Source organism: Protomyctophum bolini, assembly GCF_963924005.1.
Source record: "Protomyctophum bolini genome assembly, chromosome: 18".
Taxonomy (NCBI): Eukaryota; Metazoa; Chordata; class Actinopteri; order Myctophiformes; family Myctophidae; genus Protomyctophum; species Protomyctophum bolini.
In genome coordinates this window covers 22,595,331-22,612,115 of record NC_137879.1, presented here as the reverse complement: position 1 = coordinate 22,612,115, position 16,785 = coordinate 22,595,331, and the positions used below count along the sequence as shown (strand labels likewise).

General features: G+C 42.0%; 1 protein-coding gene across 2 annotated transcripts in view; it reads left to right on the top strand.

Moving 5' to 3' along the window:
• ankfn1b (ankyrin repeat and fibronectin type III domain containing 1b) overlaps positions 1 to 16,785 on the top strand; it is a 230,052-nt gene that overhangs the window by 57,224 nt on the left and 156,043 nt on the right. For both annotated transcript variants that reach the window (XM_080788869.1, XM_080788868.1), the window contains exon 4: positions 2,241 to 2,482. In XM_080788869.1, the coding sequence (XP_080644995.1) occupies positions 2,241 to 2,482 (242 nt within the window). The remainder of the gene's footprint in view (positions 1 to 2,240; positions 2,483 to 16,785) is intronic.

Below are 16,785 nucleotides of genomic sequence, written 5' to 3'. Positions count from 1 at the left end.
TTAGAGATATCCAATTTCTCCCCCAGACAACTACTGTAGTTCCGCGTTAGAACCAGGGATTGGGCCTATTTCTCTGGGGCAGTTTACGTCTGACCGGGGCGGGGGCCAGATGTCGTTTTGGCTCCCGCTCAGATAGTGTGATAATACGGCAGGCTTCGAGTAAAAAATAAATAAATACCTGTGATCATTCACCAGTGCCCATAAAAAGCACATTCCCCAGCCATAAAGTAATGCGATTGAAACCGTGCTCTGAATCACACATCGGCTTCACTGCATAACTAAACAACGGTGGAAGCGGGCTGCTATTTAACGTGTGTTGAGAGGCTAGATTCTGAAACACCATCTGTCTGTGGTGTGAGTCTGGTGTGAGTCCAATCCCTGTGGTGTAGGGACTGAGCTATAGAAATGTCCTCTGACACCGGACATTGACACTGTCCCCTTCACTTTTATGAGAGTCTGGTCTTCATTAATTAATGCCCTACTTCAACATACAAGAGTAGAGAAAATAGCAGATCTACAAGCACACAACGCCCGCAATGTGAGCCGTTGTGAGCTTGCAGATCGGCTTATTTTCACAATTTTTAAATGCTAGACCGGTGCCCGACTGTAGAGCACTGTGTCAGTAACAATGGAAGTTGGAGATCCATGCCCCACCCGGCTATGCAATACCCGTTGTACCCGTGTCAGAGGACCCGCTCTGTCTGTGTGCCTTTTATGCCCATATATGGGGATTTCTGTATCTGTGTCTCTGTGTCCCTTTATTCCTATTCTTAGGAATAAAGTTAGTTCTGTTTAAGGCATGCCCAAATATGGAGTGTTGTGACGTCAGAACAGGTCAGCTCCATATATGGACCCTAGGCATCCCCTTTTTTGGACCACCGTGTGTCCGACCGACTTGACACCGGGCACTGCACTCTCTGTGGTGGTACGTGTGGAACGCGCGTGTCGAATTTGAGTTACAGAGTTACGTGCATTTACAGAGTTACATACAGACGTACAGAGACATGGTGCATTCATAGATCTTTAAAAAATAATATTAAAAAAGGAACGGTTTTGAACATACAAGGTTTCCACCTGACAGCGACGATATGTGTGTTGGTCGGAGACAGTCAAGCCATCAAACAGCGAGGCAGGGAACAGGAGGATTGCGAAATTTGTCGTTATGATGACAGTTTAATTACAGCAGGGAAGTAAGCAGGATATAGACGGCAACCTGCTGCTTTGTGGATGGTGTTGTTCTGCCAGACCAGCAAGTGGCAAATGGATGTTCATCATTTTCCTCTCTCTGGTGTGTCCGCCTTCTAGCAGCGTTATTAGTGAACAAAAATGTATAACATGATGAAGAGCTAAAGTTTGAGAAAAACTCTTTAAACTCTTTAAACCAGGGGGCGGTGTTCAATGAAGTAAACTTTGTTTTGTCTCCACCCTTTTTGAAATGTGAGTGTTCCCGACCCTGACAGAGGCGGATAAATACACGTCACACAGTAGGCTACTGTCTGAGACAATGGTCTGAGGAGGACCAGAGCACTCCCTTGACTGAGACAATGGTCTGAGGAGGACCAGAGCACTCCCTTGACTGAGACAATGGTCTGAGGAGGACCAGAGCACTCCCTTGACTGAGACAATGGTCTGAGGAGGACCAGAGCACTCCCTTGACTGTCAGACTCTCGCCACTTTTCAAAGTATCATCTCCTGGATGAACTCCTGTCATTGTGTGAATGCAACTTGCCCTTCAGAACCAGTGATTTTCAGCTTCCATTTGGTGTAGTAGGCATCCAGTAATGTTGGTTTTAATTAGTTTCTATTGAACTCCACGCCACCCCCACTGAGACGGACGAGTCAGACATTGCTAGCGTAGGAACATTTGTTTATTAATGTCTGGGATAACGGATTAGATAACCATAATTAGTTCGATTCGGTGTCTATTTAACTCTGTCAACAACATGTGTGTGTGTTAGCCTTGGATGAAGACTATACATTTGTTTTATCGAGTCTGACATTTTCATAAATACGTATGCAAAAGCCAGAATCCATAAAATAAATCAATGCTGCATGGTCTTGATTCAAGGCTGTGTGTGTGTGTGTGTGTGTGTGTGTGTGTAAAGGAACAAAAACTGAACAAAAATTGAGAACAAATTCTAAACGAAATAAATACTAATGAAAAATGCAAATGCAGTAATCTTGCATTGTAGCTGTCTCTCACTCTGTCCTAACCCTGTGTGTTCCTTGTGTTCGTCCAGGGGAGCTGTGGAGGCTGGAGGATGACATGGAGGGCGATGAGGAGGCCAGGCGTGGGGTGAGCCCCGGGGCTCGGCCCCGCTCCCAGTCGCCCTTCTCCCACTTCCGGGCGCGAGCCGCCTACCTCCGCAAGAGCCTCTCTGTGGACGACCACCTGGGAATGGGCTCCGGCTACGGCTCCGGAGGCGCGTCAGCCGAGGTCAAGGCGGGCCGTGGTGGCAAGGGCAAGCTGAAGAGGAAGTTTGTAAGTCCAATTATTTGTTTCTTCTTTTATTGAGTTCTTTGTTGAGTTCAACTTTGTCAACGCTGCGCTGGGGGCGCCTCTAGGCAAGGTTTTGATTTCATCATTCTTTGGCCTTCCGTCCTGGCTGATCAAACGCAGCGATTTCATTAACTTTTTTATTTCCATTCCATTTGGTAGAGATGTGAAGATATTATGCTGCTCATCCAGCAGACTTGGAAAGCTTGAGAATGTATTGTGAATGAACAGAACTCAATGAATGCGTACCATTTGAATGAATTGCTGTATGACTCACTGTGTGTGCATGCGTGGCTGCGTGCGTGGCTGCGTGCGTGCATGGCTGACTTTTGTTGGATCATTTCAAACTCTTTCAAAACACTTTTCACACTTGCCAATTTGGAAATGACCACGTTTCATGACACACACACACGCGCACACACACACACACACACACACACTTGGCCTTGACCTTGAACAGAACACTTTGGTAGATTGCAGCTCTCTGAGGACCCTGCATGGCCAGCTGGCAGACACCTGGCACAGAGAAGTTTTTTACTTATTAGTTGCACTCCAGTTTGTTTCAGGACACGCAAGTATGAATAACTGTTTCACTTGCTCAACTACTGTGATATTAATGTGATATCAGTCTGCCTGGGGTTTTTGGGTTGAAGAAGCATGTGAATGTCCAGTCCCTATACCGGCCGGGCTGGGCATATTTCTGTGGGTCTGCCATAGGCAGAGAAACATCACCCGCCTGCCTTTTTGCCCGCCTGCCACAACTTGAACTTTTAGCATGTATGTACAGTCAGACATAATACATAAAGTACCGTATGTGACAGGTTATTGTAACAGAGGGTGCATGTAAATACTGAAAGGGTTATGGTCAAAAGTGCAATAGTATTTATTTACTGTATGTATGTATGTAAAATATCAATTGCATACAAGTAAAGAATATGAACAAGTAGGTGCCTGTTGTGACATGACCTGGCTGTGGAATCTTTCGCTTAGTCATTGTTCATTGGCCATTTGATACTGCAGTTATGGTTAGTGTATTTTATGCTCAGCTGTGCCTTGGCTACGCACTGCAGGCTGGTGTATACTGTAGCTTCTGGAGGGAGGGAGGGAAGCTCACCTGGAAGAATGTGCCAATGACGAGCTGTGGAGCACAGTGAATGTCAGCTTGCGACAGTGACTCTCATCACTTCTTCTAAAGCTTATCACTCTTGTTTTGTAGTTTTCTCTTTTTATTTCCTCTCTCATCTCTTATCGCTCTGTCTGTCTGTCTGTCTGTCTGTCTGTCTGTCTGTCTGTCTGTCTGTCTGTCTGTCTGTCTGTCTGTCTGTCTGTCTGTCTGTCTGTCTGTCTGTCTGTCTGTCTGTCTCTCTGTCTCTGTCTCTGTCTCTGTCTCTGTCTCTGTCTCTGTCTCTGTCTCTGTCTCTGTCTCTGTGTCTGTGTCTGTGTCTGTGTCTGTGTCTCTCTCTCTCTCTCTCTCTCTCTCTCTCTCTCTCTCTCTCTCTCTCTCTCTCTCTCTCTCTCTCTCTCTCTCTCTCTCTCTCTTCTCTCACACACACGTATATCTTCAAACCAGACAAGACGTTTCGGCACAAAGCCTGGCCTGACATACAGTATACCACTCTGCCTCGCTGTTGCCTCTTGCCTTTGAAGCCGATGGCAGCATTTTCTTTGTAGTCCTTTCAACTCAACTTCGAATTCAAGTTGAGCAACAGTACGCCTCTGTAAACCAGCAACGCATTAAATAATCCTGTGAGAGAGTCACAGGATGCCATATTAGCTCTACTGTTGTTTACAACCACTCACACCTCTCCTCCCACTTAATGCCATTTCAGACATGTAGTCGGTAGCGAGACCATACTCATTGAGCAATATTCTAAAATGAACAGCTAGCCAGTAATGTAAAACGGGTGTATGAGTGCTCCCCTGGGTGTATTAATTGTCGAGCCCATAAAAGCATGCACTCATAGTCATCTCTCTGTATTGGCCTGGGAGACAAATGGATACATTCTGCCAATATATTTAATTGATAAATATATTTTCGCTATTTAACACATTCAAGCATTGGCGTCTACAAGCTCATAGCGCACAAGCTTGTAGATCTGCTATTTCTGATTTCTTTTGAAAATGTGGTGCAAATATTATTATATTATTTCAGAGCGAACGTTTTTAACTCAAATCTTTGCTTCTTGGGGGGTCCATAGAAAATCATATTTTCAGATGTGGGTCCGCAGCCAAATTCAGATAATTCCTGGGGGTCCTTGACATGAAAAAGGTTGATCACCACTGACATACTGTAGAAACATAGGTTTTTCAGAAAGACATTTAGGGCTATATCTTGCACCACCCCTTATCCCTAAACAAGTAATTTTTTACTATTTTAAGAAACCTTTTTAAAATAGTTCAAATAGCCGATCTACAAGCTCACAATGTCTCAATGTAGATCGGCTAGTTGAACTATTTTAAAAGGTTTTTTTTAAATAGTAAAAAATTAGTTTAGGGATAAGGGATAAGGGTGGCGCAAGATGGAGCCCTTAGTGTATAGAAACAAAACCTGTGAAATACACAACATGGCATAGGACGGTTAACTTAGTTGTTGAAGTGGAAAAGAGCGTGACCATGAGTGACTGTGTGTTGGGAGTGTGGGAGGCACACTGGGAGAGTAGAGGGGGTGGACAGAGTGTTTGCTCCGTGGTCATAAAATTTTGATGAACGTGATATTGTCCCCAGGTCACTAGATCAGGTAAGAGGAGGCCTCATTACCAGCCCAGGCTTTGTAATTGGTTCTCCAATGTCGTTTCGGCAACAGGACACCGGCATAAGCTAAATAGTCTGTGGTCGGGCCTCAACGTGTGTGTGTGTGTGTGTGTGTGTGTGTGTGTGTGTGTGTGTGTGTGTGTGTGTGTGTGTGTGTGTGTGTGTGTGTGTGTGTGTGTGTGTGTGTGTGTGTGTGTGTGTGTGTGTGTGTGTGTGTGTGTGTGTGTGTGTGTGTGTGTGTGTGTGTGTGTGTGTGTGTGTGTGTGGTTCTCTCTTATATACACTGAACTGTATAATGGCAGCACAGTATCTCAGGGTCTTTTGGATGGTGTAGAACATTTGGTCAGCATTTTTTTTTAATATCACTGAGCAGAAAACAAATGCTCATTTATTGTCAGAAGACAAGCTTTGACGTGTCAAATTGGATTCTTTTACTACATTCTTTTTGCACGGTTTACAGTTCACCGTGAATCTTTGAAAGAGACCTTAGTTTTTGGAGTCTGGACATTTTGACTACGGTCAAAGACCACAGTCACATGTGGACATACATTTCCCATCTGAGAGACAAACACTGTCAGCACTACAGTATACTGAACTGACATGATGGGAACGGCACTGGACTTGATGACATGTCGCCTGTGTATAACGGTGAGATCTCCACTAATCCCTTGCCTTTCCAGTGAGCTGTATAGGCTTAGTGTTTGCTGAAACATTTTTGACAATATCAAAGAAAGCTGTTTTATTCATTATTATTACTAGCCCTTACCTTGTGAAATACTTGCGGGTGCGTTTTTGCATTATTCACTAATAAATTCATTATTAATTCATAATTTGTTAAATTGGAAAAAGGGCTTCGTTAAGACCTATTATTATATTTATATTATTATGGCCAATGCCTGTGTGAAAAGGAGCGATTGGTGCAGGCAGTGAGGAGCTATGGCAGTTACAGTGACACACAGACACACATTCAGACATTCATTCAGACATGAATGAATGATTGATTATGATTATAGTATGATGATATGATATGTTGCACTGCAGTGGGTTGCACTGCAGTCGTAGGTGTGTACTTGCATCACTACGAGTGCACACATTGTTTCTGTGAGTGTCACTGATGACAATTGAAGCTCTTATGTTGTCTGTGTGATTTCCATGCTCCATGCCGTCTCCGTCTTCTTGCCTGCTAGCAGGATATTTTGAGCTGATATGAAACAGCTTTGCACAAACCTTGGTGTAAAGGTTGTCAGTGTCCGCCGTCCGGACGCTGCCAGAGGACATTTCTACTCTTAAGAGTGTGACTGCAGATAAGGCCTCTTCACACAGCAATACCATGGATTGCTGCCATAATAATATTTCAGTCAGGCAACTCTTAGAGTGAATTTAGAATATATATTTATTGAGCATAATTGAGCATAGATATATGAAGCATGGTGATTGGCGTCAGGGCTCTGTCCCTATTCATTCCCTGTAACATTAACATTTTAGTGAAGTTATAAGCCAAATAGAATTACAGGGAATGAATAAGACCCCCATGCAGGGGGATCTAGAAACAGAGCCTACACAGGTGGATGCTGGGGAGGCGGTGGGATTTGCAAAAAATGAGCAGCAGCTTAGCAGCAAGCGAGGCAGGGAGACAGCAGCAGCAGCAGCGGCGCACGTCCGCACAGCAGGAGAGAAGCCAGGAAAGAGCAGGTAGGCAGATAGGTTTAATTAGCCGATCAGGTAAAGAGCATGAGACTAGTCACCTGATCAGGTAGGCTCGCTCACGAGTTGTCTGCCTGAACTAGCTACGCCAGCTTCGCATCATATTATACCACTACACTGTATATTATCTTAATCTAACATCATTGTTACATCATATTAGATTATTATATTATCTTACACTATTATATTTATTATTATTGCTATTGCTACTACTTGTATTTGCCTGTATCTCCCTTCTCTCTCTTGCTTTCCCCCGACATGGTCGATCCAGCCCACCCTAGAGTCGGGTTCTGCTTGACGTTTCTTCCAGTTGAGGGGGAATTTGTCGCAAAATTGCTTGCTCAGAGTGGGATCTCTGTTGTTGTGATTTGACACTTTAATAACATTTAAAATGTAATTGAATTGAATTACTCCGTCACCCACACCGCTGGGATTGGGCTCACTCACACCACAGGCAGATGGAGTTTAGGAATCTAGCATTCAGAATATATCCTCTCACACGTTAGTTATGCAGTGAAGTCGATGTGTGATTCAGGGCACGGTTTCAATCTCATGACTTTATGTTTGGGATGCCAGGCAGCGCACTCCCTCAGGTCCTCAGAGGTAATGTAGGCACAGCAAGTTGGAAGTCCATTGGTCGGGTAGTTCTCGAAATGTGCAACGAACATAATCACACAAACACGCACGTACGCACACACACACACACACACACACACACACACACACACACACACACACACACACACACACACAGAAACGTTGTGAATTTATGGAAGGATAAGGGCATCTGTGTTTTAACACTTCTGGTCTTCCCTACATCTGAACATCGCACTTCCCCGATTTCAGGAGAAACACAATGACAATAATAGCTTTCTCCACGGTCAGAACACAGCTGAACTGAAGTTTCATTTCTGAAACCAATTTATGCTCCCTCGTTTGTCTTTTTCTCTCTTTCCCTCTCTCTCTGTCTCTCTTCCATGTCTCCCTCCCAGCTAGACATCTCTGTGACATTTTTATTGCAGCAGGGAGAGAGAAATGGCTCATAAGTTATCCCACTTCTTTACAACTTCCAAAACAGCGGTAAAAACAGCAACAAACAATGGATTCGCATGTCAGCTCTCACAACCATATATACAAGATGCAGACACCAAGGTGTACTTTTTTTCTGTCGAGAGACACAAGGCTGACAATGACACGGCAAAAACAAAAAATCGAGGACTCAGTGTGGGTTGTTAATCATACTGTTTTGTTCTGTGACACGCTGCCTGATAGTTTGCGCGCACGTTTGTGCATGCACATAATGTGTGTGTCTTCCTTCTAGTGATACAGACTCACAAATGATGATTGATCTAGACAAATGACTTTAATCAGTGAATATATGGTGAAATATAAGGTAAATTAGAAAGGGGCCTTGTTTCTCATTTGAGTCTATAGCGAAAGACTTTGCATACTATATGCTATACACTGATGTGCTTTGAGATGTATTAATCCCTAGAAAGCCCTCACACACCTTTGTACATTTGAAGATCTTGCCCTCACTGTCTTCTTTCTCATAGAGCAGAACATTATTCTATGCATGTTGTAGGCGGAACCAATATAGCAAAAATAGAAGAACCACATGCTCACAGTGGGTCTTTTTCCATTCCATTCTAAGCTGTTCTCTTGCAGTTCTCATACATTGGATGGAAGCTGTAGCATTTCACTGGGTTTGTTCCTGTTGTTTGTGACCATGGAGAAAATAGATTATTTAAGCATTATCAGCCATTAGCCCCTCTCGGGACCCCCGTAAACGTTTCTGACATTTGGATGTTTACGTCTTTACGGAGGGTCCCTTCCCATCTCTCCCACGCTAAATGGTATACAGACGTACATACCTTCGGAATATATTATTTTATCTTGGTGTTCGGCTCTGCTACATTTTTCTCCCTGCTCGGCACAATCAAACACCAACGTTAAACATTAAGAGCAGGGAGATAGATATAGAATAAAAACCCCATGGGGAACATAAATAACAGAGCCCACCGGTGGTGCTGGGGTGATGGTGGGAGCAAACAGGCACCATAAGCAGAAGGAAGGCAGGAAGAGCATGCAGTCTAGTGAGATTAAGTAGCCCGCCCAATTGGTCAGCTGACCGCCACATGAGCGAATGACATGTGGGCCTTGCACACACTGAATACACCCACATAGTAATGCAGCATATTAACCCCTTGAGTATATGAATGCGCCCTTGAGCACGTCATGAACCCCCTCGAGTATATCTGACTGAACTATAACTCTGCAAGCTACGTATCATGAGAGTGATATTACTCACTCACTCATTCACACTCACTCATTCATTCACTCATTAATTTCCCTGTGGGTGCTTTTGCCTGCTGGAGGAGAGTTTGATTTGTGTGACGCTGTATGTAATTGGTCTGATTATCCTGCATATGCGGGGGCTGCGTGACCACTTAATCAACGGTACACTGTGTATCATTTCTGTTGATTAAACACTTAATCGTAACCGTGCAACAACGTGCCAATTGGCAACGTGTCAGATCAGATGTCCGTGCTCCCTTTCCTTGTCGCAAGATCTCACAAGGTTCCTCTCTATAAGTGGAATGAGTCAAATTGAGTTTGTTTTCCTACGGTTTATTCATAAACCAGGGGATGTTAATTGTTCCTCCTCGCAATTTCCTGATTCACCGCTGTGCTGCTGATGACAAATGCTGGAGATGCATTTCGAACGGAACCCCAGGATAAACAAGATACTTTACACACCTTGTTGAATGACGAAATACTCCAAAGTTATATCCATTTTAGGATGCAATTATTGATTATTGTCTTAGCGATTATTGTTCTAGCGAATACTTTTTGATTAATCAATAACCAAGAAGCATGTTTTTCTGTTGTTTTTTTTTCACACACACACACACACACACACACACACACACACACACACCTCACACACACACACACACCTCACACACCGTACATGCACAAACCCACGCAAAAGAAAAACAGTACTCCTACACCTACATACAAGCTGTCTCTTATATTATGTTTGGGGATCTCAGTGGTTGTGCCCGGTGCCCCTCTTGTCCAATGCGCTTATTGATATTCACACTGAGTGTATGGATCATAGGGATGCTGTGCATGTGATTGGTTAAATAGAGTAAGACATGTTCCCTGCGTCCTATGGCGATCCTCCATTCCTGTTTGATCTCATTAGGCTTGTCAGAAGGGAGGCAGAAGTGTGCTCACACATAATCATCCTCGCACACATGCAGGCCTGGTTCACTTCAAATGTTGTGGTGATGACAGCTAGCTGCACACGCACACACGCGCACACACACACACACACACACACACACACACACACACACACACACACACACTCACACTCACACTCACACTCTCTCTCTCTCTCTTACTCTTTTTCTCTCACACACAAACACATACAGTATGCAGATTATGCACGCACACACTACACTGCCTCTCTCAATCACTCTCCCCTCTTACTCACTTTCTCTCTATCATCTCTTTCGCACACACACACACACACACACACACACACACACACACACACACACACACACACACCCTGACCAGTATATACATACTTGGTGCCAGGATATTGTTAAAACGTTTAGCTGACCTTCTGTAAAATACGTTTTGTGTTGTTCTCACTAGAATAACTCTGAGAATACAATACAATCCTAACCAGAAGATACGTTAATAAGTCTAAGAATCATGACCTCTTGCGGTTAGACGGTTATTTCCAACTGGTTCACAACCTTCCCATGTTTTTTGATCTGTTGTATGTTTGAGACCATTTAAAAACTAGATTAATGACATGGATACGACCTATTGTTCTTTTCTCGTATTTTTTCTGGCACCTGTGGTGCGTGCTGTTGTTCGTGCTGTGATTTCAAACAGCTGAGCTGAATAAATTCTCTGATTGCAGTCATTATGGGGAGAAGAGGGGACTAGGGGAGCGTAGCCCACACTATTAGCACTATTGATTGGGGGCAATATCACTCAAAGCCACAAGGGGGTAGCATATTATAACAAGAGAGTTATTATTTTGTGGCATGGAAAAGGTTTTGCAATTGCAATACCTCTTTATGACATTCAGATGTATTCAAGACATACACATGCAGGCCCAACAGCAAGAACACACACACACACACACACACACACACACACACACACACACACACACACACACACACACACACACACACACACACACACACACACACACACACACACGCACCTGCAGGTACACAGTAAAATTGTTAATCGTCCATAGTTATATTTACAGGATTTTTCAGTATGCAGGTCCAATACAAAATGCTACAGCTAACCCATTTTTGGTTGGTACGCATATGGTCTGTATAAGATGCTTTTTGGCCATTATCGTCTTTCTAGATTCCAGTGTCCTCGCTACTAACAGAATATAAGAGCCCTCAGCCCCCAGGTCTTCATTGCATTAGTGCAGTAATTACTAGGGTAATTAGCTTGACGATGTGGTCCACATGGGGGCTGGGTCGGGGTACATTGGTGGTGGGAACAGCCCCGAGCTGTTTGCCTTCCTGTGCTAGCTCCCTTAAAAACTATAAAATCCCAGGTGTTCATTTCAAACCTGAGTGTACACATATGGACCCGCAAGGGTCCTTTTTCACTCTGAGGGTAATCAGGGTATAGAAAGGGAAGAAGAAAGATTGGATACATGAATGCTGAATTTTATTTTGTACACGCTTCCTTATCCTCACTTCCCTTTCCTTGTCTACTCTCACAGCTTCTCTGCTTTCTCTCTCTCTCTCTCTCTCTCTCTCTCTCTCTCTCTCTCTCTCTCTCTCTCTCTCTCTCTCTCTCTAATGGGTTGTGTAGGCAGTGATTTTTGACAGTCAGGCGTCTTGTGGTTTTGGGAATAATGGCCCTTAATTAATTCTATGGACTTAAGCGGGTGTGTGTATTCGTGCCAAGGTACTTTAGAAAGTTTCAATGGGCTAATTGGTGTGTGTATCCCTGGTGAGTTGCCACAGTGGTGATGTGGGGGACCCACTGTACGTTACTGTACAATCTAACAAAATGCTTTGGATCCACTTCAAAATGCAAAGCCCTCCAAATTGCTCCATGAATTAAGCGGAGTCATTTGAAAATCAACATTAAACCTTCGATTTTGATTTCACTCTCAATGCAGATGGATTGGTTCTGTTTTTCATTGTGCACACTAAAATGGTATTTTCAATCATTGTTACTAGAAATGTAATATGAGATTTTCTTTTTTCAGGATAAACAAGATACTTTACACACTTTGTTGAATGACGAAATACTCCAAAGTTATATCCATTTTAGGATGCAATTATTGATTATTGTCTTAGCGATTATTGTTCTAGCGAATACTTTTTGATTAATCAATATCCAAGAAGAATGTTTTTCTGTTGTTTTTTAAACCGACCTGAACATTTTTGAATAGCTTTTTTATGATAAACTAAATCGATTAGTCTGGTTAACCACCTATGGCCATGTTTCATACTTTGTACAATGGTGTCTTACAAAAATAGCAAAGATAGTAAATCTACAAGCTCCTTTTCTTAAACTCTATAATTACTTGCCTACTTTCACATTGACATGCAGACAATAGGGTTTCATTCACTGGAACAGGATTGGTTCCCAATTGATATTATTGAACAGAAGTTTTATTCATTGTTTCAAGCTCTGCTGCTCTGGTAAAGACTGGCTCATGTAAATAATGAGTCTGTGAGTTTTGTTTGAGCAAATTGTACACAAGGAATAATGAAATTCTTACAGTAGAATCACCAACGATGCAGCAAAAACTGGAGACAAATTATGGTTGGAGTGTAAAAGTCATCAAGGCAACAAAAATACAAGCTTGTCTGTGTCCATGGGATGTTTACGTACGACAGAGAAAGCTAAATAACAACAAGGCAATTTTTTTTACCAGAGCATATTTCTGTTCTGATCATGTTCCTTTTATAACATGATCAGTCCTTTGTTTCACAGTGCTGATAGATCAACACATCACTATATGAACATATAGTGATGTAGGCTAATGTAGGCTACTTGGATGAAATGCCCTCAGAAGTACATTTTTTGGTCATATACTGTAGTGTAACCACATCCTAAAGCACCTAGTCAAGGGCACAGGGGCGATGTGCCGTACTTCTCTGAACTTCTGTTGATGTACTACTTTACATAATGAATGGTTTGGGGCTGTCCAATGATTAATTAGATAGCCGACCTTGCCACAGGCAAGGTTGTTGCGGGTCCTCAATGTCCACCTCGTTGAAGAGGCATTTCTCAACATAATAAACACTTCCCCAACCACAATAAAGACTCTGGGTGAACTGTGAAGGCCTAAAAGCCAGGGCAGGATGTTTTCTGTTGTCCTTCTCTCCCGACCGAGAGAAGTAATTGCAACAATGTCTGAACTCCAATAAACTCCAAACAAAATGGTGGTGCATCTCATGTCCAATCTGGTGTGCCGTCTTTTTCAATGAACTTAATTGACATTGCCAACCTGTTGGTGTCCTACCTGCCCTGACACCATGGTCTAAATGTCTCAATGGAAGTGTAGGGAGACTTCAAAACATTGCTAGTAAGCTTTTATTGATTGAAATAAATTCCTTATTGTAGCTTTAGGCTCTGTGCTCGCCTGGTTCACGTGTAGAACTGATATGCTTCCCCCCATTTCTCACTTTGTGAGGACAAGTTTACACACAGGAAGGTATACTTTACACACCTTACGCAAGCAAACTAAGTATGGCAAGTAAGTAATATCTCTGACTTGTGACTCCATTGCTGAAATTCCCCTCGCAGACAGTAATTATCGGCTGAGCTCAGCAGAGCCTGCAACAATGCTTTTGATTGGTGGCACATTGTACATCACCGCATCTTTTTGAGTCAAATAGGATTACGGGTTTGGAGAGATGAATAATCCTACCGATTTAAAACATTATAATAATCCAACACACTGCAGTAGTCATAACAAAGTAACCTCATCTCGAACCTTGTTACCTAATCGGTTTTCAGTACTGTCAATTTCAGTGAGAGAAAGAGAAGAGACAGAGAGAGAGAGACAAACAGAGAGAGAGAGACAGACGGACGGACGGACAGACAGACAAGTACACAACAAAGAGAAATACAGAGGGAGGCATAGGAAAGAATTAGATAATATATTTATATTAGGATTCCCTATGATGTGTGGACACGTCGGATGGACGGAAACACTTAAGATTGCTTATACTAGGGAATGAATATGTGTGTAACTGTGTATCCCTCTCTCTCTCTCACACTCACTCGCTCTCTCACTCACTCACTCACTCACTCACTGACTATCACACACACACACACACACACACACACACACACACACACACACACACACACACACACACACTTGAATTATTTTATTTGGATCTGCACAAGAGGCGTAATACAATAGACCCAAACACTGATCAGAATTAGGTTACATTATATGGTCCAACCAGATATAACTGCTGCACATGCTTAACACACAGAGGGAAAAAAAGATAGCACATTGATGACATACTATTACTTGACACTACTAAATAGGATGTTTTTTAGTTTTAGTTTTTTTAAGCCACCTAGGGATAAATAAAACAACGCCAGATAGACAGACTGCCCATAATAGCCGAGACAGAACAGTATTTAGCCAACTTTTTTGCACACACACACACACACACACACACACACACACACACTCACACACACAAAGGACAGGTGAGCTGATATGCCGGTGATGTCACTGACGACATGCTGTACGTCTTGACTTTGCGTCACAAAGCACACCGTAGTATTTCAAGAGACTATGAGTTCATCTCCATGCATGCGGGAAAGATTAACTCTGAAGGTGGAACTGTCTGCTGTCATCTTGTCCTTTTCCAATGTCCCTTTGCAGTGCACCTGAGGCCACCTGCCCTGTGTGAGTCAGTGTAACTCAACGCCAGAGACAGATGACTCGCGTGTGTTGACATTGTTGCAGTGACTCTGCCTGTCTGTGGCAGAAAAGATAAGATTTAGTCTTTCTATTCCAAATTATTTTGGAATAGGATATATTCCTAACCTAGGTGCATGTGGACAGGACATGCCCAGAATATATTGTGATAGTACTACGGGGTATTCTGTTCAGTAACAGAATATATTGTGATAGTACTACGGGGTATTCTGTTCAGTAACAGGAGTATATTGCGATAGTATATTGTGATAGTACTACGGGGTATTCTGTTCAGTAACAGGAGTCTTTATATATTGTGATATAGTACTGCATGGTATTCTGTTCAGTAACAGGAGTCTTTATATATTGTGATAGTATATTGTGATAGTACTACGGGGTATTCTGTTCAGTAACAGGAGTCTTTATATTTATATTGTGATAGTACTATGGGGTATTCTGTTCAGTAACAGGAGTCTTTATATTTATATTGTGATAGTACTATGGGGTATTCTGTTCAGTAACAGGAGTCTTTATATTTATATTGTGATAGTACTATGGGGTATTCTGTTCAGTAACAGGAGTCTTTATATTTATATTGTGATAGTACTATGGGGTATTCTGTTCAGTAACAGGAGTATATTGTGATAGTATATTGTGATAGTAGTACTACGGGGTATTCTGTTCAGTAACAGGAGTCTTTATATTTATATTGTGATAGTACTATGGGGTATTCTGTTCAGTAACAGGAGTCTTTATATTTATATTGTGATAGTACTATGGGGTATTCTGTTCAGTAACAGGAGTCTTTATATTTATATTGTGATAGTACTATGGGGTATTCTGTTCAGTAACAGGAGTCTTTATATTTATATTGTGATAGTACTATGGGGTATTCTGTTCAGTTACTTCAGTAACAGGAGTCTTTATATTTATATTGTGATAGTACTATGGGGTATTCTGTTCAGTAACAGGAGTCTTTATATTTATATTGTGATAGTACTATGGGGTATTCTGTTCAGTAACAGGAGTCTTTCTGTCCCGCCAGATATTCAGTAAACAGAAAATTATTTTTCGCCGGAGAATACCAATTTCATCCAATCATGAGAGAGAACAAAGACAGCATATAGGATAAACAAATGAAATTGGAAGTAAATGGCACGAAAATGAGCAGACAAAATTGGAACGGGAACACTATAAATGAAGCCATGATGAATGGCTAGTCTCTCTGAAATGGACAACCCACCTTGTTTACTAAAGAGCAGGAGAGAGAGCTTGTCACTGAGAAATGATTACTATCAGAATGAATACAGTGCTTTATCCTTTCACCAAAACATATCACTGAGAAATGATTACTATCAGAATGAATACAGTTCTTTATCCTTTCACCAAAACATATCACTGAGAAATGATTACTATCAGAATGAATACAGTGCTTTATCCTTTCACCAAAACATGTCACTGAGAAATGATTACTATCAGAATGAATACAGTGCTTTATCCTTTCACCAAAACATATCACTGAGAAATGATTACTATCAGAATGAATACAGTGCTTTATCCTTTCACCAAAACATATCACTGAGAAATGATTACTATCAGAATGAATACAGTGCTTTATCCTTTCACCAAAACATGTCACTGAGAAATGATTACTATCAGAATGAATACAGTGCTTTATCCTTTCACCAAAACATATCACTGAGAAATGATTACTATCAGAATGAATACAGTTCTTTATCCTTTCACCAAAACATATCACTGAGAAATGATTACTATCAGAATGAATACAGTTCTTTATCCTTTCACCAAAACATATCACTGAGAAATGATTACATCAGAATGAATACAGTTCTTTATCCTTTCACCA